This window comes from Crocuta crocuta, unplaced genomic scaffold (assembly GCF_008692635.1).
Source record: "Crocuta crocuta isolate KB4526 unplaced genomic scaffold, BGI_CrCroc_1.0 scaffold153, whole genome shotgun sequence".
NCBI lineage: Eukaryota > Metazoa > Chordata > Mammalia > Carnivora > Hyaenidae > Crocuta > Crocuta crocuta.
This window is the reverse complement of record NW_027529525.1, coordinates 1,247,103-1,273,708: the sequence shown is the minus strand read 5'-3', so window position 1 is coordinate 1,273,708 and position 26,606 is coordinate 1,247,103. Positions and strand designations below refer to the sequence as shown.

General features: G+C 37.0%; 1 protein-coding gene across 2 annotated transcripts in view; it reads left to right on the top strand.

Annotated features, from left to right (window-relative positions):
* Positions 1 to 26,606, top strand: part of SLC4A10 (solute carrier family 4 member 10) — a 203,480-nt gene that overhangs the window by 155,252 nt on the left and 21,622 nt on the right. For both annotated transcript variants that reach the window (XM_077760991.1, XM_077760992.1), the window contains 5 exons: positions 7,192 to 7,353; positions 9,067 to 9,180; positions 10,231 to 10,392; positions 18,675 to 18,926; positions 21,309 to 21,377. In XM_077760991.1, the coding sequence (XP_077617117.1) occupies positions 7,192 to 7,353; positions 9,067 to 9,180; positions 10,231 to 10,392; positions 18,675 to 18,926; positions 21,309 to 21,377 (759 nt within the window). The remainder of the gene's footprint in view (positions 1 to 7,191; positions 7,354 to 9,066; positions 9,181 to 10,230; positions 10,393 to 18,674; positions 18,927 to 21,308; positions 21,378 to 26,606) is intronic.

The following is a 26,606-nucleotide window of genomic DNA, read 5'->3' as shown; positions in this document are numbered from 1 at the left end:
TTCTTTCCCACTTTGTCAAAGATTAGTTGGCCATATTCTATTCTATCCCACTGGTCTATGTGTCTGTTTTTGTGCCAATACCATACTGTCTTGATGACGACAGCTTTGTAGTAGAGGCTAAAGTCTGGGATGGTGATGCCTCCCGTTTTGGTTTTCTTCTTCAATATTACTTTGGCTATTCGGGGTCTTTTGTGGTTCCATACAAATTTTAGGATAGTTTGTTCTAGTTTTGAGAAGTATGCTGGTGCAATTTTGATTGGAATTGCATTGAATGTGTAGATTGCTTTGGGTAGTAATGACATTTTAACTATATTTATTCTTCTGATCCATGAGCATGGAATTTTTTTCCATTTCTTGTGTCTTCTTCAATTTTCTTCTTAAGTTTTCTATAGTTTTCATGATACAGATCTCCTATATCTTTGGATAGGTTTATTTCTAGGTATTTTATGGTTTTTGGTGCATTTGTGAATGGGATCAGTTTCTTGATTTCTCTGTCTGTTGCTTCATTATTGGTATAGAAAAATGCAACCAATTTCTGTATGTTGATTTTGTACCCTGAGTCTTTGCTGAATTCATGGATCAGTTGTAGTAGGCTTCTGGTGGAGTGTGTCGGGTTTTCTATGTAGAGTATCATGTCATCTGCAAAAAGTGAAAGTTTGACTTCTTCTTTGCCAGTTCTGATGCCTTTTATTTCCTTTTATTGTCTGATTGCTGATGCCAGGACTTCCAGCACTACGTTAAACAACAGTGGTGAAAGTGGACATCCCTGTCGTGCTCCTGATTTCAGGGGGAAATCTCTGTTTTTCCCTGTTGAGGATAATGTTAGCTGAGGGCTTCTCATAGATGCCTTTTATGATGTTTAAGTAAGTTCCTTCTATCCAACCTTCTCGAGGGTCTTTATTAAGAAGGAATGCTTTATTTTGTCAAATGCTTTTTCTGCATCTGTCGACAGGATCATATGGTTTTTATCTTTTCTTTTGTTGATGTGATGTATCACATTGATTGATTTGTGAATATTGAACTAGCCCTAAAACCCAGGAAAGAATCCCACTTGATCATGGTGGATAATTCTTTTTATGTGCTGTTGCATTCGATTTGCAAGTATCTTGTTGAGGAATTTTGCCTCCCTATTCATCATCCATATTGGCCTGTAGTTCTCTTTTTTGCTGGGTCTCTGTCTGGCTTGGGAATCAAAGTGATGCTGGCTTTGTAGAATGAGTTCGGAAGTTTTCCTTCCAGTTCTATTTTTTTTGGACTAGCTTGAGAAGAATGGGTATTAACTCTGATTTAAATGTTTAGTAGAATTCCCCAGGGAAGCCATCTGGCCCAGGGCTCTTATTTGTTGGGAGATTTATGATAACTGATTCAACTTCTTCACTAGTTATGTGTCTGTTCGGATTTTCTCTCTCTTCCCGTGTGAATTTTGGTAGTGTGTGTGTCTTTGGGAATTTGTCGATTTCTTCTAATTTGTCTAGTTTGTTGGCATATATTTTTCATAGTATTCCCTGATGATTGCTTATATTTCTGAGGGATTGGTTGTTATAAGTCCATTTTCATTACTGATTTTGTCTATTTGGGTGCTCTCTCTTTTCTTTTTGAGAAGCCTGGCGAGAGGTTTGTCAATTTTGTTTATTTTTTCAAAAAAACAACTCTTGGTTTCATTGATCTGTTCAACCGTTTTTTGGATTCTATATTGTTTATTTCTGCCCTTATTATTTCTCTTCTTCTGCTGGGTTTGGGGTGCTCTTGTTGCTCTCCTTCTAGTTCCTTTAGGTGTGCTGTTAGATTTTGTATTTGTGCTTTTCTAGTTTCTTGAAATATGCCTAGAGTGCAATATATTTTTCTCTTACGACTGCCTTTGCTGCATCCCAAAGAGTTGGATAGTTGTATTTTTATTTGTTTCCATATATATATTTAATTTCTTTTCTAATTGCCTGATTGACCCACTCGTTCTTTAGTAGGGTGTTCTTTAGCCTCCATGTTTTTCGAGGTTTTCCAGACTTTTCCCTGTGATTGATTTCAAGTTTCATAACATTGTGATCTGAAAGTGTGCATGGTATGATCTCAATTCTTTTATATTTTTTGATGGCTGCTTTATGTCCCATTATGTGATGTATCTTGGAGAATGTGCCATGCGCACTTGAGAAGAAAGTGAATTCCATAGCCTTAGGATATAGAATCTAAATATATTTGTCAAATCCATCTGGTTCAATGTGTCATTCAAGTCCATTGTTTCTTTATTGGTTTTCTATCTAGTTGATCTATCCATTGCTGTAAGTGGTGTATTGAAGTTCCCTGCTATTAGCACATTCTTATCCATAAGATTGTTTCTGTTAGTGACTAATTATTTTATGTATTTGGGTGCTCCTATATTCGGTGCGTAGATATTTATAATGGTTAGCTCTTCCTGATGGGTAGGCCCTGTAATTATTATATAATGCCCTTCTTCATCCCTTGTTACTGCCTTTACGATAAAGTCCAGTTTGTCCAATATAAGTGTGGCTACTCCAGCTTTCTTTTGACTTCCAGTAGCATGATAGATATTCCTCCATCCCCTTACTTTCAATCTGAAGGTGTCCTCAGGTCTAAAATGAGTCTCTTGTAGACAGCAAATTGGTGGATTTTGTTTTTTATCCATTCTGCTACCCTATGTCTTTTGATTGGAGCATTTTGTCCATTTACATTCAGTGTTTGAAAAATATGGGTTTAGAGTTATTGTGTTCTCTGTAGGATTTGTGCCTGTGGTGGTGTCTCTTGTACCTTGTGTTCCTTGCAACATTTCCTCACAGAGGCCCCCTTAGAATTTCTTTAGGGCTGGTGATGAATTCTCTCAATATTTGTTTATTTGGGAAGACGTTTATCTTTCCTTCTCTTCTGAATGACAGGCTTGCTGGATAGTGGATTCTTGGCTGCATATTTTTTCTCTTCATTACATTTAAGATTTCCTGCCATTCCTTTCTGGCCTGTCAAGTTTCAGTAGATAGGTCTGCAACTACTCTGCGAGGTCTCCCTTTGTATGTTAGGGCCCTTTATCCCTAGCTGCTTTCAGAATTCTCTCTTTGTCCTTATATTTTGTCAATTTCACTATGATATGTCGTGCAGAAGATGGATTCAAGTTATGTCTGAGGGGAGTTCTCTGTGCATCTTGGATTTCAATGCCTGTTTCCTTCCCCAGACTGGGGAAGTTCTCAGGCATAATTTGTTCAAGTGCTCCTTCAGCGCCTTTCCCTCTCTTTCTCTTCTGCGGTTCCTATGATATGGATATTGGTCCGTTTGATTGTATCACTCTGTTCTCGAACTCTCCTTTCGTGCTCCTGTATCAGTTTGTCTCTCTTTTTCTAAGCTTCCCCTTTTTCTATAATTGTGTCTTCTAATTTACTTATTCTCCTCTCTGCCTCTTCAAGCCGTGCATTTGACGCCTCCGTTTTATTATGCACCTCATTTATAGCATTTTTTAATTCATCACTACTATTTTTAAGTGCCATAGTTTTTGTAGCAGTAGCTTCTCTGATGTCTGTCATGCCTTTTTCAAGCCCAGCGATTAATTTTATGACTGTTCTTCTAAATTCTTGTTCAGTTATGTTGCTTATATCAGTTTTGAGCAGTTCTTTAGCTGTCATTTCTTCCTGGAATTTCTTTAGAGGAGAGTTCTTCTTTTTCGTCATTTTGGTTAGCTTTCTGTCTCTTGTTAGTTTTAAAAGCTTGTTATGTGCTCTGCACCTGTGAGTACTGCTGTATTAACGATGGCTCATTGACTGTCCAGGGCCTTGTCCATTCAGGAAGTAGTCTTTTAATGATGTCTCTTGGTCTCTCGTTGAGACTTTGGTTATTTTATTTTCCTACTCGTAGTGGAATTTGGGACTCTCCACCATGTGTACTTTGGTTCCTTTATTGAGGTAGCCCTGGAAAGGAAAACAGACAGACAAACATGCAGGGAACAAAGGAACACAAACACACAGACAAATCCAACAAACAAGCAAACAGAAAGGGAAAAAGAAAAAAAGGAAAGCAAAGAAAAAAGGAAAAAAAAGACAAAGGACAGTCTAAAAGCATAAAACTAGAATTCCCAGCTACAAATAAAGAGCAGGGTATATGCATTGCTTATGGAAGAGCATATACAAAGAGAGAAATGACAGGGGCGGGGAGAAAGTGAAATTGGACAATGGCCAGGCAGAGAGACTTAGAGGCTTAATTCAGAGAGAGAAAGAGGAGAATATGGTAGGAGGCCAGGAGAAAGAAATGAAGATAATGTTACTCAGAGAAACTATATAGTCTGATTACTCCAGAGACAGAGAGAGAGAGAGAGTAAGGTAGCAGTGGAGATGTAGAATATACATCTAGAGAATGGCTTAAATGTGACTGTTTAAGCAAACCAGTAACCAGAGTGNGAGAAAGAAATGAAGATAATGTTACTCAGAGAAACTATATAGTCTGATTACTCCAGAGAGAGAGAGAGAGAGAGAGTAAGGTAGCAGTGGAGATGTAGAATATACATCTAGAGAATGGCTTAAATGTGACTGTTTAAGCAAACCAGTAACCAGAGTGCCCAGTCCAGCAGAGGGGAGGGTTATGAATGAGACGAGAGAAAATATATCTGAATAGAAATAATTGGTCTGGAATTAATCACAGCAGTGCATGCATGTTGGTCTTGCCCCAGGTTCTGGTAAAAAAAAAAAAAAAAGCTCTGTAGCAGGGATGGGCATGGTTTGGTGTAGGCAGGCCTTAGCCTCCACTGTGACCTGTGGCTCCTCTCTGAGGTCCCGCCTTGGTGATAATGGGAAGAGAAATGGTGGGACCCCAGTCCCTTCTGGAACCAAGCGTTGCAAATCACCCTTTTGTGTCGATCTCTCTGTGCTGTGGGCGTAGCCAAGGTGGGCCATGTTCTGTGTCCCAAGCCCTGCCTCATTTCCAGGTCTTAGTCTGCATGCTTTATTGATACTGTCTGAAATATAATCCCCCAGGTTGGGCTGCTTCCCAGCCAAGATAGAGCTGCAAGAGTGGTTTCAGGCCGTGTACCTTCCCTGATGGGGATGGAGCCAGGAGAGCAGCGGAGCAGTTTCTCCTGGCGCCACCTGGGACCAGGGCACCCAGCCCATAGTCAACACCATAGCTAGAAATAGGATCACTCTCCATCCCGAGCCGAGGTTTTTCTCTTCTCCAGGGACAGTTCTATGAGCAGTTTCAGCCTCTTTCTCTTCCCCTCGACTCTCCGCAGCTCCCTCGAGGCGGGGCTCTCTCCCCTCCCTCTGTGTCTCCGGGTCCAGCCTGTTTTTATTTTCCCCAGTTCGCACTCATGCACCTATGAGGTTGTCTTCTTAGTGGACTCTGTCTCTTTTCCTCCCAGACTCCTGCGGTTCAGTGTCCTATGGCTTCAGGCCTTCTCTGTTTTGAGAGATGGGGACAAGCAAAATATTGGCATCTGTGTTCTTAAAAATTGAGAATGAGACCCAGCCAAGTTGAAGGAATATTTAGAAGACTTTTATATCAGCACAAAAGACTAAGGATGGCCACAAATCTATAGATGATGTGTTTGCAATGCGTCTCCTAGCTCCTCTTTGTATTTAGCCATTCTGTTTAATCAAGACTTTGCTTAATAATTGCTCTACCAGCATCTCTGGACAGGAGCAAGAAAAGAGACTAAAAATGCAGGGATGCCCTTTTGATACTTTATTTATGTTTTTAAAGTTTTGAGAGAAGGAAAATTAAAGCCATCTAGAAGGCTGGGAGAGAGTGGTTTCTTTGGTCTTTTAATTATCCAAATTATTGTGCTCTGTATTAACTTAATATGGATAATTGAAATTTCAACTTTAGCAAGGAAGATATTTACAGCTAGATTAGACAAGGGGTCAGATTGTTTTCTAGAGAATTATAAGATAAGCTAGCAATATTTCTCAAGAATTCCATTCTTAGGGGTAGTTGCCCCAAATAGATTTTATTGGTTGTTGATTTGTTTTTGGATAATGTGGCTATCTGTGACCTATTCTAAAATCTTTTGAAGGTATTTATTTTAGCTATTCAAGCAGTCCGGGACCTGAGGCTTTGTTCATTGGGCAGACTCTGCTGCTAATCAATCCTCACTCCATATTGTCCCCAAGATCCTTCTGTACCATGGCCCAATCCAGTTTCTGTTTAGGTCCAGAATATCTCAAGTACTAATAAGGTCACTGGATCACTTAAACCACTATTTTCGGTTTTGAAAAAAAAACACTTAAGTAATCTGATATTTAATATAAAATAAGAGAAACTAAAATGAGTTTAAAATAATTTTTTTATCTCATTTAAAAAATGTTTAAAATGCTGTTTTTCTTGGAGAAAAGAAATTTTTTTGACTTTGCTGCCACCTCCTGGCTAAGGCAGTAATTAGACTGATCTTTCAGGGGCTGATAAAAATACATATCAGGAAAAAAACAAAAACAAGGACAAGTAATAATAAATATGAACTTTGCCTTACTCATGTAGTAACTTTCTCACCTTGTTCTGTAATATAATTTTGAGCTCCATCTTTGACTCTCAGTTTTATTGTGAGTAGTAATATATCATAGTTTTCTTGTTGCCTTTTTCATTTTTCTTGGTATCTTTTGGACTAGATAATTCTACAAAATCACTGTTCTTTAATCCGCGATAATATTCCCACCATAGGCACCATATTTATATCAAAGCTCTGCTACCCAGCAGCAGTGAGGCCACAGGAAATTACTCAATTTTTCTATGTCTCAGATTTCTCAGACATAAATAGAAATAAGGACAGCTAGCTCCCTATTTTATCGGGTGGATGTAGAAATTGATTAAGATCATATGTTTAAATGGTTTGGCATAATGTCGACCCTAGTAACCACTCATCAACTCTGTCATTTTTTCAATAAATCTAGTGTTAGGAACTTAGTGGAGATTAGGTTAAATATACATTGATTGGCAGTGAATTAGTTTTACAGATTTAAATTTAATTCTGAAAAAGCAAAAATGTTACAAGTGGTTCGTGTTCAATTTTAACATAATCTAAATCTCTAAAATTGCTCAGTACCTATCCAAATAGAATTCATAAAACTTACTCTGCTGTCTCTTCTATCATTGGGAGCCATACATGAAGAGCTTCAGTGTCTCAACTATACTTGGTCTTAAGATGTTTGTTTTCTGAAAGAAACGTGTCCTTCTATCTCTTACTAGCTCCATTTGTTTTCCTTCCTCTGGCAGGAATGCAAATCACTGCATGGAGAGTATGTTGGACGAGCCTGTGGCCACGACCACCCATATGTCCCAGATGTTCTGTTTTGGTCAGTGATCCTGTTCTTTTCCACAGTTACGCTGTCAGCCACCCTGAAGCAGTTCAAGACCAGCCGCTATTTTCCAACCAAGGTACTTCAGCTGCAATTTTACTGATCAACACAAAGCATGTTATAGAGTCATATGGGTTTTAAGACAGAAGAAATAGCAATTGCAGCAATTGCTGTCATAAAAGGAGCTACTGAAAGGCCCTTTTTTTCTTTTTTTTAAAGTGTGAAGGAGCTTGCCAGTTTAGGAGTGAGATGCCCTGAGAGAGGTGCTAGGATCCTTTGTGATCCAGGTGCTAGGACTGCATGTTCCCCCTGGGTTTTTGTTCTAACAGCAGATCCCAAAGATAAGCTTCCACTTTCCCACTTAGGCTTTTGGAAATCAAAAGCACACACTGCATTACTGATTGTCACTTTCTTGCCCAGTGAACAGTGGGAACTATTCCAGCCTGACAGATACCTCATAGAAGCCTCTGCTACATTCTCTAATTGGGAAAGCCCCTGCAAGACTCATTGGAACACTATTCTCTATTTCGTTTTTAAAGTGTCAGTCCCTCCCCCTAACCCACCACGTTTGCATCTGCATATTTGGAGAGGAAAGTAAACAGAGAAACAGCTTAGTTCAATATTTAACACTGCAAAGTAACACCTATAATGTCTGACTCAGCCAAAAAAAAAAAAAAGAAAAAAAGAAAAGAAAAGAAACAAGAAAACAAGCTTTTTAGGGATGAGCTAAAGATTATGATCAAAACTCCCCTCTAGGAAAATGTTTTAAGAACTGTTTCTTCCAGATAAAACTTCTTTTTTTGTCACCTCTTCCTTCCCTAAGGTGGAAGATTAGTTCCTTCTCCCCCCTCCCTCCCCCCTGAAAGCGCAATATGATTAATTAAAGGTGGCTTTATCAGTGAAAAATGGCTGAGGCCTCTGGGTGGCTCAGTTGGTTAAGCGGCAGACTTCAGTCCAGTTCATGATCTCTGTGTCTCTGTGTTGGACTCTGTGCTGACAGCTCTTAGCCTGGAGCCTGCATCGTATTTTGTGTTTCCCTCTCTCTCTCTCTGCCCCTCCCCCACTCACGACCTGTCTCTCTTTGTCTCTGAAAAATAAACTTAAAAAAATTTTTTTAAATACATGAAAAATGGCTTTAAAAACTGGTATACATTTTTCTTGATGAGCACTGGGTGATGTGTGGAATTGTTGAATCACTATATTTTACACCTGAAATGAATATAAAACTGTATGTTAACTACACTGGAATTAAATTTTTTTTAAAAAGGGAAAAGAACTAGCTTATAGAGAATAACTTTAAAATTTTTTTTCCACTCTGTTGTACACATTTCCTGCTGTCATACTTAACAATCCAGATTAACTAAAATATTCTGCTTCTTCAATATAAATAGATTCTTTTATTGTGCTTTAGGTTTATCATATTAAAATGGTACCATTGGGAGAAAGAATCCTAAACTTCAGCCTAATTCTGGACATGCCATCTTATTCTGTTTTAAATAGTCATACACTTAATAAACGTAGATTTTAAATACTGAAAACAGCACAATCACCAGGTAGCTATTAAAGAATGCCTCATTCTAGAAAAGTTGAGTGCATATCTGTCTTAATGGCAGAACACATAAATATATACTCAGGTTCTGACAGAGCTAATTATAATATTATAATATGCATCAAATATGGTATTATGATATTATGTCATAAAGTGTTTATAAATTGTGATTTTGGATTGTCTTCTTGAGTATTCCTTACTGTTAATAGTTCTTTAAGTGAAAAGTGTTTTCATTATTTTTAGGTTCGATCCATAGTGAGTGACTTTGCTGTCTTTCTTACAATTCTGTGTATGGTTTTAATTGACTATGCCATTGGGATCCCATCTCCAAAATTGCAAGTACCAAGTGTTTTCAAGGTGAAGTTATCATAACATTTACTATCTATTTCTCCATCTCTGCATGTCTAACCTTCATTTAGGTGATGGCTGTAATCCTAGTACTTGAGATTTTCATGAAAATATATAGAATATAGATTAAGAGAGCATTCAATAAAATGCTCACTGCATGACTAAAATTTTGGTCTAATATTAAAAGAAAAACCCAGAGGTGGAATCTAGGGGCTAATTGAAAAAATTTTCTGTCAGTTATTCCAGTAGGAATATCTATATACAACACTCTTGAAAGATAAAGATGCGTTTTGAAACTAAGAGAAAATACATTATTTTGATGCAAAATTTCACAGTGGATAGGGCTTGGGAACGAGATAAAGTTAGATCTGGAATGGAATTCTGACCATATTAATAAGTAAGTAACCCGTGGACCAGTTACTAAACCTCTGTGAGCCTCAGTTTTCTCACCTGTCAGACAGGGCTGAGGAGGTCCTCAAAGAATTGTCAAAATGAATTCCTCTGGGACTCATCTCAGGCACCAGCAATGTTCAGAACCATTTCCTGAACTTCTAAAAGGACCAGGTGTCTTTATGCTATTTTCACATAATGGCCTATGCACACATCTAAGATGAGAATTATACACATTTGTCCATGTGCTATTTATAAATGTAAATAAATTTGTCAACTGTAAATGATAAATATTAATATTATTTTATTTACTATAGGTGTTGATTAAGAACATAGAGTTTTGAACCGGTCAAAGTTTAAATTCTGTCTCCACCACTTACTACCTTTGGAACCTTGGGCAACTTACTAGACCCCTGTATGCTTCAATTTTATTATGTGTATCTTCTTTAGAGTGTTTTGAAAAAAAGCTGAGTTAAAATATTTAAAGCACTTAGACTAGTGCCTTTTACCTTATAAATTCTTTGTGGATATTACTATTATTATTAAATATAGCTCACTCAGCATATCAGTGTATAATTGGTGCTTTTCTGGTAGCATCTGTAAGACTTAATTTGATTAGGTATCCATTAATCCAGTAACTAACTATGTACATTCTTTTATTTCTTGCAGCCGACCAGGGATGATCGTGGCTGGTTTGTTACACCTTTAGGTCCAAATCCATGGTGGACAGTAATAGCTGCTATCATACCAGCTTTGCTCTGTACTATTCTGATTTTTATGGACCAACAGATTACAGCTGTCATCATCAACAGAAAAGAGCATAAGCTAAAGGTATGTTTTAACATCCATTTTAATGCAAATCCTTGTGACTTAACGGACATTGATTTGTATTTATTATACTTTGTTCATTTGTATAGTGAAATGTTAAGATGTTTTCGGGTTTGCAATTTTTATTGTCTGTATTCATGACACTTTGTCTTACAATGAGCTTAAAATTAATTAAGTTTTAATTTTTTAATGAATGTATTTATAGCACTTGGCTAAGCCTAAACTCTGAAACCTTACTTCCAGGACTTAAAATAATACACATTGTCAAGGTTGCAACTTTACCATGTTTAAAACACCTTAGTGAAATAACAATCTATTCTGGTAAGGTGCAGCTTTACCAATTTGTCCTGTATATGTGATTCTTCTACCTCTCTGTTTGACCCTAAGTATTGTCTATTAGGCTTCATTCATTATTGGAACAAATTACATTTTCAGGTATTTCTCATTTGCTTTAGTTATTCATCTTTCTATAATGTCTGTGATACTATGGGAAACCCAGCTGTAAATGTTATAGTTTGTAAGTGATATCTTTGCTGAGTTTTATTGCAGATTTCAAAAACTTTTTTTATATACAAAGAGAATATATATGAATATATCTTATTAGATTTTGACTGTCGCTTTGCAACTGTGAATAATCCAAATTATTCATTAATGTGCAGTATTTCTGAGATATTTAGTGTAAGCACATACTTACAGGAATATGTTATATAAAATCAACAAAACCAATGAATGGTCAAAAATAATGCAAATCAAACCTTATAAAAGCAGAACATGCACAGTTAATCAAATTGTTTTGTTCTGGTATCTAATATAGTGGGATAAGTCCCTGCTATCTTCACATACTCTTTAAACTCTAGGGAAAGGCTCCTCATCAGAGCAACAGAAATCCTACTTTACAGGATTTTATAAGTATGTTTGTTAGAAGGATTAAACAACCTCTGACTGAAGTATTGATAGAAAATAGTAACGGCATTAATGTAAGAAAGCACAATTATTTGTAATAAGTCTTATTAAGAAGGAATTTGGTGTATACTTTGGAGAAAATGTGTGTCTATTTGAAAACAAAGAGCATTCTTCATTCTCTGTAGAAACCAACTCTAGCGCTCAAAGCCTTTTTTTTTTTTTTTAAATTTTTTTGAATTGTTTTATTTATTTCTAGGAGAGAGAGAGAGACAGCGTGAGCAGGGGAGGGTCAGAGAGAGAGGGAGTCACAGACTGAAACAGGCTCCAGGCTCTGAGCTGGCAGTCAGCACAGAGCCCGACGCAGGGCTCGAATCCACGAACCGTGAGATCATGACCTAAGCGAAAGTCAGACGCTTAACCGACTAAGCCACCCAGGCAGCCCTTCAAAGCCTTTTTTAAAAGGAGTTTGTTCAATTCACTTTTTGTTTTTGTCAGATAAAATTCTTAATTATGTGGAACTTAAGAAATAAAACAAATGAGCGGAGAGAAAGAGAGACAAACAAGAAACAGACTCTTAACTGTAGAGAACACACTGATGGTCACCAGAGGGGAGGTGGGTGGGGGATGGGCAACATACATGATGGGGATTAAGGAGGGCCCTTGTGATGAACACTGGGTGTTGCCTGGAAATGTGGAGTCACTATATTGTACACCTGAAACTAATATTACACTGTACGTTAATTAACTGGAATTTAAATAAAAACTTTTTTTAAAAAAGGTAATTTTACAAAAATATCTCAGAAAAGTCTTGGGAGCTAGACAGGTGGTGTGCTGGTACCTGGTTAACAACCGGTTCTCTGCATTTAAACAAGAGAGACCCTGATTTACAATGTTTGCTGGTTTTTATGGCGTGAATACTCCCACCACGACCCATTTCAAGTTACCAAGGTGACATCAACTAGCAGGATAAAATTTGGAAAATTAAACCATTGGTTCTCATAAGCATATACAAGCTGGATCCAAAATATCACTGAACTACACCATTCAATATTGGAAACTGAGTGATGTACAGGCTTCAAAACAAGGAATTCAGATTTCCAAGTTTAATAGCCTACTTTTTAAGTAACAATTATTCAAAGATATTATTTGCTTTTAAGATAGCAGTCATCTGCAAAAGTAGATACTGTCACAACTTAATTAGGAAAGTTGCATTGTTGATTAAATAGATCTATAAAACATGTGTAAGTACTTTAGGTTGAATATTGTTCGTCTGTTAACTCTGTAAGAAGTAGGAAAACATTTTTCCCAGACACTGATTTATTTTCTAAAACTGAAAACATCTCTATATTTTTCATTATAAAGTCACGTATGCTTTTGTTTAAAAATTAGACAATAGGGGCACCTAGGTGGCTCAGTTGGTTAAGTACCCAACTCTTGATTTTGGCTCAGGTCACAATCTCACGGTTCCTGGAATTGAGCCCCACATCAGACTCTGTGCTGACAGCACAGAGCCTGCTTGGGATTCTCTCTCTTCCTCTCTTTCTGCCCCTCCCCCACTTGTGCTTGCATGCGCTCTCGCTCTCTCTCTCTCAAAAATAAACTTCAAAAAATAAATGAAAAAATTAGACAATATGAAAAGTTAAAAGACAAAGTTAAAAACATAATTTCATTTCCTAGAGATTACATTGTTAAAATTTTGATATATACCCAAATATATATTTTCATATGACATATATTATCTGTATTTTTCGTGTAAGAGCATTTATCATGGTAGTCATCCCATGCCAACAATATATATCTGCATTATCATTTTTAATGTCTCTATATATTTCATTATATTACTTACTTTAAAACAGGCTAAAAGACTCCTATTTTAGGAAGAAAGTAAGGCTTTCAAACTAAGTTAGATATTTTGTTTTTGTTTTAGCCTTTATAATTAGTCAGAAATCCCACCGATCTCACTAAAAAATTATTCTTTGTGAAGACTATCAGCTAAACTAGTACAGGCAGTATTTTTTCCTATGTATTCATGGAATCATATTGAAACAAAATATAGAAGTAAGTGAAGATTGCTGAGGGTGATATAACCTTTTTGGCCGTTCCATATCCTTGTCCTTTCTGGGTATCTCAACCTTTTGAATTACATAGCACCTTCTCCTTCTACTTCATGAGCCTGTGGTAGGCCCTTGACATCCACAGTCTTTCCAAAGCTCCAACTCAGCACGTATACTATATTTTCCCCTTTAAATATTATGTAAAATAGCTAAATTATCATATAACACTCTTTAAGTGGGCTTTTCAGGCACTTGTATTTGTAGAATTAAATGTAACATTAAAGCATTTAATTTTTAAAATTTTTATTTATTTATTTTGTGGGGCAGGGGGAGAGGCAGAGAGAAAGAGGGAGAAAGAGAATCCCAAGCAGTCTCCATACTGTCAGCACAGAGTCCAATGCGGGGCTCAAACTCACAACTGTGAGATCATGACCTGAACCAAAATCAAGAGTCAGATGCTTAACTGATTGAGCCACCCAGGAGCCCCAAAGCCTGAAATAAACTTGAGGCCATATTACCAAAATGTATTACATTATTTGTAATGAAATTTTTATTCTACAAATAAATGAATATGCAACCAAATTTTTATATTTTATCCCTTCATAGCCTGGATTTAGTAAATAATAAAGCAAGTGTGACTTCATGATAGCTCTGCTATGTTGCCATGAGTAGAGGAATTAATCTTTTCTTAGTCACCGTAAGTCTGAACATCCCATCCTCCTCCTTAAATGTGGATATTTGCAAAGCCAGTTCCTTCCAGTGAAGATATAGTTTATCTACAGTGAACACTATCTGTCCTCTATAAGCTTCAGTACAGTGCGGTCTGCTGCTGCTGACTTTCTGCTGCTGCTGACTTTCCTGTTAACAACAATAAAAAAAAAATCACATTCTCAGAACATTCTTGACTCAGAGTAACGGTTTGTTCCATAGCTACTCTCCCCACCTGTTGCTTCACTGAAATGTTTGCACAGTCTCCTGGCTTTGACTTGAACCGCACTGTCAGGAAAAGATATGTGTTTCTTGAGTGTACCCCCAGACCACAAGTTAACCACATTTTCAGCTTTTACTAATTTTTTTTATCACTTGAAAACCCATTTTCGCCTTGCTTGAATCATGTCTCCCAAAAGCTTAATGAATCATGTTTTCTAGTTTCTGTAACAAGTACCTGGTTGACCCCACATTGTGTATTTCAGTTCATTTCATATATCCAAGTCACCTTGGAATTCATCATTTTTATGTCTTCCAAACTTACATTTTAGATCTTTCCACCTTTTCTTCACTTGTTTCCAAAGTAGTTTTCTTATAGGGCATTTTTCATGCCATTAAAAATGTTTTTTTTTCATTTTGAAAGTGTTACTAAATACATAGTAAAGCTGTGTTGAGCTGAAGAAGTTGGCCCAACTCACTAAGTGACTTCCTCCTCCCTCAGAATGAAGAAGCTCAAATTAGCAAAATTCCAACTCACTGCACCTCATGGTCTTTGGGGTCATTCATGAATGGTAGAAGCTGCAAAATACAAATGTAAAAATTTGAGAAGGCAAATTATTATCTGCATTATATATAGATACAAACCCATACTCTCTCCAGCACTTCTTTTTAACCAGAGAAGTGGGCTGGGCATAGGTTAGCTGAATCCCATTAAAAAGCATTAGAAATAACTGCTTTTTTTAAAAGTACATTCTTTAAAAGTGGGAAGAAAGATACTATGTTACAGAAAAAGTTTCTGTTAAGATACAACTGTGGGCTTTTCTACATGTTTCTGTAGACAGTTCAGGCTTCTTTTGACATCATTTTTAATAAACAGCAATACAATCTCAGATCACTTGAGTAAATGAATGCATTTGCAACATTCATTTGGCACCACATTCTCTTGATGATTATGGCATTTGATATGTTCTTTTTTGCCCTCTTTGTCAGCCCGGTTCTTCATGTCAATCTATAGTCTTTTATGTGGTTAACTTGACAGATGCAGGAAATTGCTGCCAAGCGTTAAAATGAATTTTTTCAGCAGTGGCATCTGGGTATCAGATGGTCCTCTTGGCTGGCCTCTTGTCTTGCTGCATGTTGGTTTTAGTGGGGTCTGGTGTAGCATCACCTGTTGCTATGCTCCCTTTTCTTCCCATATGTCCATTTCCTGTGATTCATGGATGAAAGTGAGAATAAAAGCCCGGATTCTGTCTGTATTTCAGAAAAATCTACAGAAATATGTTAGAAGGTACAGAGTTCTCTCTCTGACAAAGGGATACTTCTCTTTGGCTGTCATGCCTATCAGCTAATAATTTGGGTACAAAGACCAAGTTTTAAGATATTTAATGAAATGCAAGAAGAGGGATGATGATTAATTAGTAGAAGTGCCAGCCCTGCTTTATTTCCTTTGAGTCACATTAAATTAAGATGCTCCCATTTACTGTACAGCAAAATCAGGAGGAAATTGCATTTTTGTTTTTATTAGATACTTGTGTTTTACAAAGATAGCTCTCTAAATTTAAAAATGAAATTATTTGCTCTGAAGCCATTATTTTGTCTGCTTCCTGCAATCTAGAATTGCACTGTTTACATTTGTATCACATTTTTAAAATCCTAAGTAAGAGCTATAGGAAATCACTATCATGAAGAAGGCCTTCCTTATATTATTAAGCCATAGTGAACATGGACCCTGGGAAGGCCCCGGGTGTACCAAAAATGCAACCCAGGGTCTCAAAGCCCCTGTCCTCTGCGCTCCTCTGATGTTTATCTCATGGCTATTAGCACTTCTTGGGTTCTCTCTTAGCAGTACCCCAACTTTGCAAAACAGTCCAAGGGGCACCTCACATCGTACTCCCTCAGAGGCAGAGGCTTAAATAGTTAGGTCCTTAGCTTTCTGTATCCTTCTCACCCCAGGGTCTCTAGGACACAATGCTCCTCTAGCTGGTTAAGATGTGGTCCTTTAAAGGGACCAAAATCTTGAGTTCTACTCTATGCGGCTACATCTTCCAAATTGTTCACTGGATGAGAGGACCATAGGGCAGTCCCGCTGAAGCTCCTTCCTATGCCGTTTTCAGTTAAGCTGACCCCAGAGTGTTTCTCTTCCCATATTTCAGCTCTTAGCAATAAAAATCTTTCCTGGGTTCCTTATAGAAAAAAAGTTCCTAGAGTCATATTCATGAGGGAATTTGAATTTAGGCATTCCAGCTGATCTGGAACATTGCTATAGCTGAGCCAGCCCAAGGAAGTAGGTTACCACTGTCTTGGTGACAACACAGGAGGAAAATGTCCTTATGTGGGGCATTTATCTGCCATTTTCTCCTCGCTGTTGCCTCCTGCACTTTCATAATTTGGTAGGAGTAGACAGAAAAGGAAGTACAAGTGACTTTAAGAGTGCTTTTCTTAATAGAATGATTAACAAAACAAAATAGCAGAAAGAAAGCACTACCAGGACAAGTGTGCAACAGATACTCAGTTTATTTCACACTCCAGGCTAAAGAGCTTTCATATTAACTAGAAAGTACCTGCAGTTTGGTTAAAAAAAATTCCTTTGGAAGAATTGGTAAATTCTGCTCGTGTTCATAATAATAAATTTAATGGCTATATTTATTTTAAATTATTTGTTTTGAATCCAATTCTAAAAATGGTTTAAGGATGCATATTTCCGTCTACAAAAGCCAATCCATTCCTTATTGATTGCTTCTTGTGTGCCAGTAATTGCATTAAAAACTACAGGAAAGGGGCACCTGGGTGGCTCAGTCAGTTGAACGCCTGACTTTGGCTCCAGTCATGATCTCAAGGCTCAGCTCATGAGTTCCAGCCCTGCATCACATTGAGCTCGCTGCCATCAGGGCAGAGTTCACTTTGGATCTTCTGTCTCCCCCTCTCTCTGCCCCTATCTCACTCACGCTCTCTCCCTCAAATATAATTGAGATATTACATAAGTTACCTGCCCTTAACAAACATATAATTTTATTGAGGGGCCTTGAAACAAATGAATACAAATAAAAATTTATTGTTCAATAGCCAGAATATAATAGTCCTTAACATTTACTGAATGCTTAATATATATTAAACATGTTGTAAATGATTTTCAGACTTAGATAAATTCTCACAACAACCCAAGGGGGTGCCTCCTGTTATCACCATCATCCTTTTTCAGATAGGGAATCAGAGGCACAAGAGGTTAAATGATTTGCCCAGGGTCATTGGTTGAGCCAGCATTTGATCGCAGGCCACCTATCTCCAGAACCCAAGCCCTTAACCACTTTATTATACTACCTTTCATGAAGTCGCCATTAATAGAATATAAAATAGGCCAAGCCATTTGCTACCTCTGAAGCTTTATGCTGACATTTTCCTATGGTGGGGGGAGGGAGAGGGAAACACTACTTGCTCTTTCCCACCTTCAGTTTCTTCCCTCAGAGCCCTCAGCCACTCACGCCCTCCTAGAGAGCGGTCTCACTTTCCTGCATCTCTATGCCTCATGCCTCCTGCGCCTGTGTTTCCTCGGTTATGTTTCCTGCCTGGTCCTAGAAAGCACGGAAGTTTGCAATGCCTGGAGGTCAGTGATAGTGGGGAAGGATCACAGAGAGGTGGAAAACACAAAAAGTTTCATTTTAGGGAGGGGCCAAATATTTCTAGTGCTGAAACTGAAACAGATGAGAATAAGATAGGCAATAAAAGCTGTATTAGAATAAAAACAGGTATATATAAGGAACATGATATCATTTCTCCCACTAAGACGTTGAGACACCCATCCACTGAGACAAAGGAGGGCAATTGGACACAGAATGTTTAAGAAGAGTTTCCCTTTAGGAGATCTGATGTGAAGGGCTTCTTAAGTATTGTCAGGAAGTAGTTTCTATTCGCAGTCAGGCCATTCTGATTGCTATTATTGATATAATCCTTACTTTGTTTTCTTTTTCTACCTGATGCCTGGTATATGGTGTTCAGTAATTTTTGCTATGAATTAATCATGAATGAGTAGATATATGAACTGTGAATTAACTTGCTTACTTACGGAAACTAAGAGAAGTGACTGTATTTAATAATGACTTTAATTACCCAACAGAAATGGAATGGGAACTAATGTAATATTAACCTAGAAATACATTAAACCTATTAAGGTAGATAGAAGTCACTATAATCATAATTGTAAAAGGAACATTTGCAACTTTTCTTTAAGTGGATTATATATTTTCAGACTGTTACCTTTTTAACTGATTTTGCATTTTAGAATCAATTGTCTAAGACTCAAGATAATAGCTCTTTTCTATTCTTACTGTTCCCCTGGTGGTGATATCATTTGTCTCTGTACTAAGTTCAATTCCTGTGAGAATCGTCTTTTCTTTCTTTCAACAGAAAGGTTGTGGGTACCATCTGGATCTGTTGATGGTGGCTGTCATGCTTGGGGTGTGCTCCATCATGGGCCTGCCGTGGTTTGTGGCTGCCACTGTCCTGTCCATCACTCATGTCAACAGCTTAAAACTGGAATCGGAATGTTCAGCTCCAGGAGAACAGCCCAAATTCCTTGGCATTCGGGAGCAAAGGGTTACTGGGCTTATGATTTTTATCCTTATGGGTTCATCAGTCTTTATGACCAGTATTCTGAAGGTAATTAAATCTGCTCTATGAAGCTGAGAGAGGGAAGAATATATTTATTGTTGTTTAAGGAATTTCACTTGAATCTAAGCTATCAGTTTGCAAATATTGTATGACCTGTGACAAAAGTGATGAATTTGTTTACCGTGTTTATATAACTTCTTAAGAGGGGAAGTTATAAGCTATATTTCAGAATCTTAAATTCATAAGAAATTTAGTCTGGCAAAGTAAGATTTCATGTGTAAGTTATTATTGTAATTTTGAAATAGTTACCAAGTTGTGGGGACAGGTCACTCATTTCTAACTGATTTGTGACTTGAATTCACTGTAGGCCTACAGGAAGTAAAGTCTCCATTTTCTTGTCAGATGTATTTGCAATGAACATTACCTAGTACAAAATAGAGATGCAGAGATGAGCAGTGTAATGATCATGGCCACACATGCAGTTTTGTATATTGAATATTACATGAAGCTACTAAATGGACATCACTATTGTATATACTTATTTTTTTCACAATTAAAATACTTGAATCCATTTTGAAGGGCATTAAAGAGTAATTATTTTGTCACAGAAGTGTGGCAGATATTACCAAGGTATGTCAATTATATTTTAAGTTATAGCTCATTTTATTTGCCTATAATTTGAAAATCCTAATGGATTATTTACTCATTTATATAAGTTTACTTATATTTAATCATTTATGCAAGTACATTTGTAAGAATTCATTTCTATGTTATATTAGTAACTATAGAGCTAGATTATGCTGAGCTATCCCAATAAAAAGAGAAGAACTGAACAGTTCACATGCGTGCAAATATCTGGTATAATGTAGGAACATCAAGATGTTAGCTCCATTCTTCATTTTTAATCCAAATACCTTTTTTTCTTTATTACTTTATTATGCAAATAAAACATTTTTGTTGTCATATTTAGAAATCAGTGTAAGGGAATGTTTGAAGCCTAAGTCTTTCAGTAATCTGAACATAAATCATCCATTGACAACTTCAGATCAGCTTTATCCAATAACTTGAACCAACCAAAAATTAAATGGAGAAATGATGAGGAAGGGAGTTAAATCACATTTTAAATGCATATTCTAAGTCATAGTTTCCAAAACTTACAGGGCTTATAAATAAATATTTGTATTAGTCTCATTAACACTTATCTTAATTTTTACATAGAAATTTTTTTTTTTAAAAAAGAAAACCATTTCCTCATTTAAAATTATATAATTTGGAGAAGACATTTCAATTTTTTAAACGGTTATTTTTGAGAGAGAGAGAGAGAGTGAGAGCGAGTGAGAGGAGGAGAGGGGCAGAGAGAAGGGGAGACAGAGTCTGGAGCAGGCTCCAGGATCTGAGCTGTCCGCCCTCATGCAGGGCTCGAACCCATGAACTGCGAGATTATGACCCAAGCCAAAGTCTGATACTTAACTGACTGAGCGACCCAGCTGCCACTGGAGAAAACATTTCAATGCCATAAATAATTACATGTTTTTAAACTACTATAATAACCTGCATCAGCTTCATTTGGAAGTGCTACTCCAGCTCAGAACTGGTAAAGACTAAAGTAACACTTGTATTTATTTAAATAGTAAAAATGAAAAAAACTATAGCAAATTTCACCACACACTGCTGATACCAAGTTTCACTATATTCACGACAGAAAATCAGACAGTTTATAAATAGAATAGGCTTATATCAAGATTGCTTTCATGTTTCTGATAAATTAACTTTATAAAATATATCTAATATTCACCTAAATTATTTCCAGATAGACATAGTTCTCTTTTCAGTAAATTAAGTAAAGTTAGTCTTGTTTTTTCTCTTCAGGTACTAACAAAATTTTTCACCATCTTAAATATACCTGTACCTGAAATAGTCTCAGCACTCTGGTACAGAAAATATCAAACTTTTTATTGAATACATACTTTACATACTTTTTTTTCCCTCTAGGCAAATTACTGTCAACTGTTTTGTTCTTTTTGTATAGTTATGTTTATGTGATCATGTACAGACCACTATCTTACCATTGTGAAGCAAAATTCAAATTTCTGAATAGTAACACAATAATAATAGTTAATCTTTATTTTTTATTTTGTATTATATATGTATTTTTATGAGCTTTGACCTATTAAATGCTCAATAACCCAATTATCACCATCCCTTTTAAGATATACATGGGGAAGCTAAGGCACAAAGAGCTTAAATAACTTAGCTATGGTTATGCAGCTGAAAAGTGCTAGAGTGGGGATTTGAATCTGAGTCTTCTGACTCAGCCCAATATTGCTTCTAAAATATTTATTTTTCTGTGTTTTTCTTTGGTAAGTGAAGAATAGCATGAGCGGTTATTTGAAACTAACTTGTATCTTTTCTCCAATTGTTCTTTTACAGTTTATTCCCATGCCAGTGCTATATGGAGTGTTTCTTTATATGGGTGCTTCATCTCTAAAGGGAATTCAGGTAAATTGCTTACAGTAAATAATGCACATCTGTGATGACTTATCTTAAGTCTATTGATGCTACATCATGTGGTAGCTAAGAAAATGACATCATCTGAGGAGCAGCTTTCAGACCACAATTAAGTTTCTTCAAACTGGTTTCTAACTTTAAGGTACTTTTCTTATATTAAAACTGTATAAGGTTTAGACTTTACAATCCTCTTAGAAAACTAATGACAGTACATTTCAAAATATATCCAAATGCTTTTAATCTTTGATACTGTAATCATGTGTATGGAGCAGAAAAGAACTGTATGCACAAAGATGTTCATTGTAACACATACTATCAAAATATTGGAAATAACCCAATTATCCATCAGCAGTAAAATAATTAAGTGGTCTATGGTACAGTCATTTAAAGTTGGTAATTATGATGGCCATAAAAGGGACATGATAAAAATGCTTATGGCTTAATAATCCAAAGCAAAAAAAGTAGGAAACAAGCTGTACCTACCAGACATTTATAAAGCCGTGAGTATGAACGGACCAAAAAGGAAGGTAGAGAAATAAAAACAATTTATTAAGGTAGTAAGATCCTAGGTGATTTTTCCCCTTTTTATGCTTGTTTTTCTATTCTTATTACAATCATATTTATAGGACTCTTTATTTTTTAATTAAACTCAAAGCAAAGGTACAGGGTAAGGCTATTTCAAGGGATAAAGGAAAACTTAGTTGTTTAAGTAAGCATTGGTTAAATAAATCTAGCTCTATGAATTTTCTATTGCATAACAAATGACAGTTAACTTGGTGGCTTTAAACAACAAGCATTTATTACCTCGCATTTTGTGCGGGTCCTGAACTTGGGAGCAGATCAGCTGTGTGGTTCCAGCTCCAGGTGCCTTAGGTGGTTGCTGTCAGGATGTGGACAAGAGCTGCAGGCATCCGAAAGCTTGAATAGGCCTGGGGGACCTGCGCCTGAGAAGGCTGGTCACACAGTGGTGGGAAAAGGCATCCGCTCCTCCCTGGCTGTGGGTTGGATGCCCCAGGTGTCATTGCTGGTGTTGCCTCCGCCACACAGGCCTCTCCGCAGGCGACTTAAGTGCCCTCATGGTCCGGAAGCTAACTTCCATCAGAGTGAGCAACCCAAAAGAGAGTGAGGGTGAAGTCACTGTGCCTTTGGGCTTCATTTCCATAGTCACACATGGCCACTTCCATTTTTTTTCCCTATTTGTTAGGGGTGAGTCCTTATATCCAGCTTGCACGTGTGGAGGGAAATTAGACTTCATCTCTTGAAGCGACTAGTGTGGAAGAATTTGGGGACACATTTTAAAATGACCACAGTTGTATTGCAAATCTTTGCAAAGGTGGTTAGCAAATTATTCGTGCTTATGATACTATAATGGTTTGAATAGTGTTCCCCCAAGTTCACACCCACCTGGAAACGCAGGATGTGACCTTATTTGAAAACAGAGTCTTTGAAGATGGATTAGTTATGGATCTCAAGATGAGCAGCTCATCTCCATCCTAAATCCAGTGACTGGCATCCTTCTGAGAAGAGAGGACACAGACAGACAGGGAAGAATGACACACAAAAACAGAGGCAGATTTCCACTTAAGCTTGCCTTTGAATAATCTTATCTTATAACTTAACATTATTGATATGAAGCACTACAGTTTTCTTGAAAGGAGAGTAATTTGAGGGCTATTCATTATAAAATAAATGCATTTCCTTTGGTTGGGCAAAAGGAATACATAAATTGCTGCTTCTTCTGTGTCACAGCTAGTCTTGTTGCTGTTCAAATACGTGAAAGAAAAGTCACCTGACTCTTATGAATTTGTCAAATTCACACATGTTAATGGAGTACAGGGCACTGAGCTTGGATGTACTTGGATGGCAAGCTGTGGTTCAATGGTAGACTATAAGAGAAATTGAAATAGATAATTTGTCACTCACAGGTCCTGGAGGAAGTACCTGGCACACCGTAAGGGTCCACATGAGGAAATCAAAGCAGAGTGCAGACAGAGAAAGAATCAAGACCTGGGCCACATGCCTTCATTCGGATATGTGGATAAAGTGCTATGGGGTTCCTAAGGCTGATTGATCAATTTAGATAAAAAGAGCAGGGTTTTGGGAAGCCCTATGGGGGGTCTTTTCCAAGGAGCACACGAAGGGAAGGCCATGGGAGTTAGGGGAGAGCATTGATTGTAAGGACATTTGGGGGAGTCATCTCAGAAACTTACATTTACTTGTTACTCTGGGGGCTGTTATCTAGGGCACGTGTTTACATGAGGGGCTAGTGTCGGTTCCGGTGACCACAGGCTGCTTAGGCAAACCAAACGGATGCCGAGGCAGCAATACCATGGGAGTAGCTAAATTCTTGGCACTGGGGGGCAGGCAGCACAGAAACTCTCTTCCTGAATGAACAACTAACTAGTTTCTGACTTTGGGAGAAGAAAAAAAACACTTCAGCCTCAGGAAAGTGCTGGATGTCAGAACTGAGGCAGAACTTCAATACAAAGTCATTGAAAGATCACTGGACACCCGAAATAGATATTGTGATTGTTGTTTCTGACACTGGGTGAAATTTACCTGGGAGAGGGACGTGGTTGAGAAGTGTTAGGCATTTAAATTGTACGCAAGTTAGATTTAAGTTGCTCATTTATAATTTCATGTCTGACAAATGTATTTTGAAAGAACTGGTTTGGTAAGGCAGATAGAGAAGAGTATTGAAGAGGTTTTGTTTATTTGTTTTACTGCTTTTTTGCCTTTGGCAAAAGTTCTATGAGTACTAATTTCATCTGTAAGTGAAAAGTATTTATTATTAGGCCCCAGGCTCACATAAATACAGCAGCAGAAGTTTAAGAAACAAAGGAAAATCATTTTGATAGGTTTCAACAGATTTTCCCCCTAACTCCACTCACATGATTTTATACCCATGAGGTTTAGAACTAAACAAGAATGTCAAGTTTTGGAATTATTTGGGGTGTGAATCTCTCAAATGAAAATTGAGGAAAACATTATTAAAGGCCCATGAGAAAAGTATAGTGAGTTTTAAATAGCACTAGTGAAACAGCAAGCAGGGTCTCACACTGAGAAACAGGGTTAGTGAAAATTTAAGTGAACCCTGACCTCAGGAATTTGACATTCCTGTTTGGGCTAACTTAGTGGGGGAATGGAATATTGACATTAGGTAGGGCAAGATAAAAGCCAAATGCAAAACTCAGGATACATTTGTCATGATTATCATTACTTGAGTAGTAATAAGCATGTGTGGAGTACCAACAGTTCCAGAAGCACGTTAATTAGTAACCCTCTATGTTGAAGGAACCTATATTCTTACTACCTGTTTGGCAATATTATGAAACACATTATCTAGGCTTCTCACTGTGCAACATGGCAGAAAAAACAGATCACAGTGTTCTTATGAATGCTGTTTCTATACTCAGATATATAACCACATCTATATTCATTCCAACACTTCAGGAATCCAAAGTAAAGCAAATGTGCCATTTAAACAATAACAATGGAAGCACCCACACACTGAAGAACACTTATGCAATAACAGCTTCACAAATGGAGAAATGATAGTTGGGAAAAACAAGCTCTATAGAAACTGAAACATTCAGTTATAAGCCAGAGGATTTTACTTTATTTCCTCACTATGCCCCCCTCCAGCAATCACCAAATTTTGTTTAATGACATGTAATTTAAAGAGATATTTAGGAGGTCAAAATAAGAGCTAATGAAATATTTGGGGAGAATATGGAGAAGGTGAACCAAGAAAAAAGAAATTCAGCACTTGGTACTTGGCATAGAAGGTTTCCAATAATTGATTTTGGAAGGTATTAATGAATATAAATAAATACATGAACAGTGGATGAACTAACCTACATATGATTCTGGTTTACATGACTGAGGGAAGAAAGGTCATGCTGTGCCATAAATCAAGGAACACAGAAGAAAAGATGGATTTATTTTGAGTTNTATATATACACACACATATACACACACACACACACACACACAAGTGTTGGTTAAAAAAAAGGAAAGATGTTTGGCCCTGACATTTGACTCCAATGGATATTTGTCCCTTGGCATATCAATTTTCGAATACCTGATAAGAATTACTTACAATTTTTTCATAAATTAGCTAAGAGATAAGATCAAATATCATTTCTCTGAAGATGCATAATAGATTTTACTGTAGAAAGGGTATGAAATAGAACTGACAGTGATTGAAACCATCATTTTCTAAATAATCACTTCTTGTTGGAAACATTGGAAACTGCAAAAATCGGCCTGAGAAAAAGTAAACAAAATGCTCCACACAAAATAAAACTAATCTGCAATAAAGTATGTTAGTAAGTAAAATGTGAGTGAAGATTTAAACTTCTTGTGAAAATTTCATCTATAAAATTTGAATTGGGAAAATTTGCATTGGTATATGAAACGGACCTCAAAATAAAAATTGTAACAATAATGTTATATAGTCCAAAAATACTTATACTACCTTCATGGTAAAATTTAAACAGAACTAACATTCTTCCAGATGAAAATAATTTTAATAAAATACAATTGAAAAAATTGTAAATGGTTTGATAGTGCACTATAAGAAATTGATCAAGAAATCAAATTAACAAAATTTGCTTTGGAAAATACTTTGTTAACCAGAATCCATCTAGGTTAAGTCTTTGTGGCTTATGTGTTTGTGTTTCTAAAGACAACCTCAAAACCTTGTTGGGAGTCAAAGTGTCAAGGCCAAAACAGAATCAAAACATCCTACTCAGCAGCAGGATCTGGGTCAAGAGCTCTGGAGAGAGAGAGAGAAAGAGAGAGTAGGCCGAAGTAGATACCTAGGTCCCAGAGTCTCTACAAGCATGTGAAAGTTGAAGCCTTGGGTATGGATGAGCTCTTTCAGAAGAAGACAGAGCTTGACAGTCAAGGAAGCCCTGGGGCTAAGTGGGCAAATAAAAGCAAAAGCAAGCACTTTGTGGTATGATAATGAGAAAGAGGATGATGATATTTTGTCTCTCAAGGCCATATTCTTCCAAGTAGCAACATTTAGCATTGACTTTAATAATTTCTTAAACTCTTCTGAACTGAAATTGTGCCTTTCCCAGTGTATGCTCGACAATTCCATTGTCCTGATGCCTAGATGTCAATTTAAGTGTGATCCAGATGTGCCATATTTTGGACCATATGGAACATCTACTTGTCCTACTTGTATTGTTGTCTGTAAAAAGAAATTTA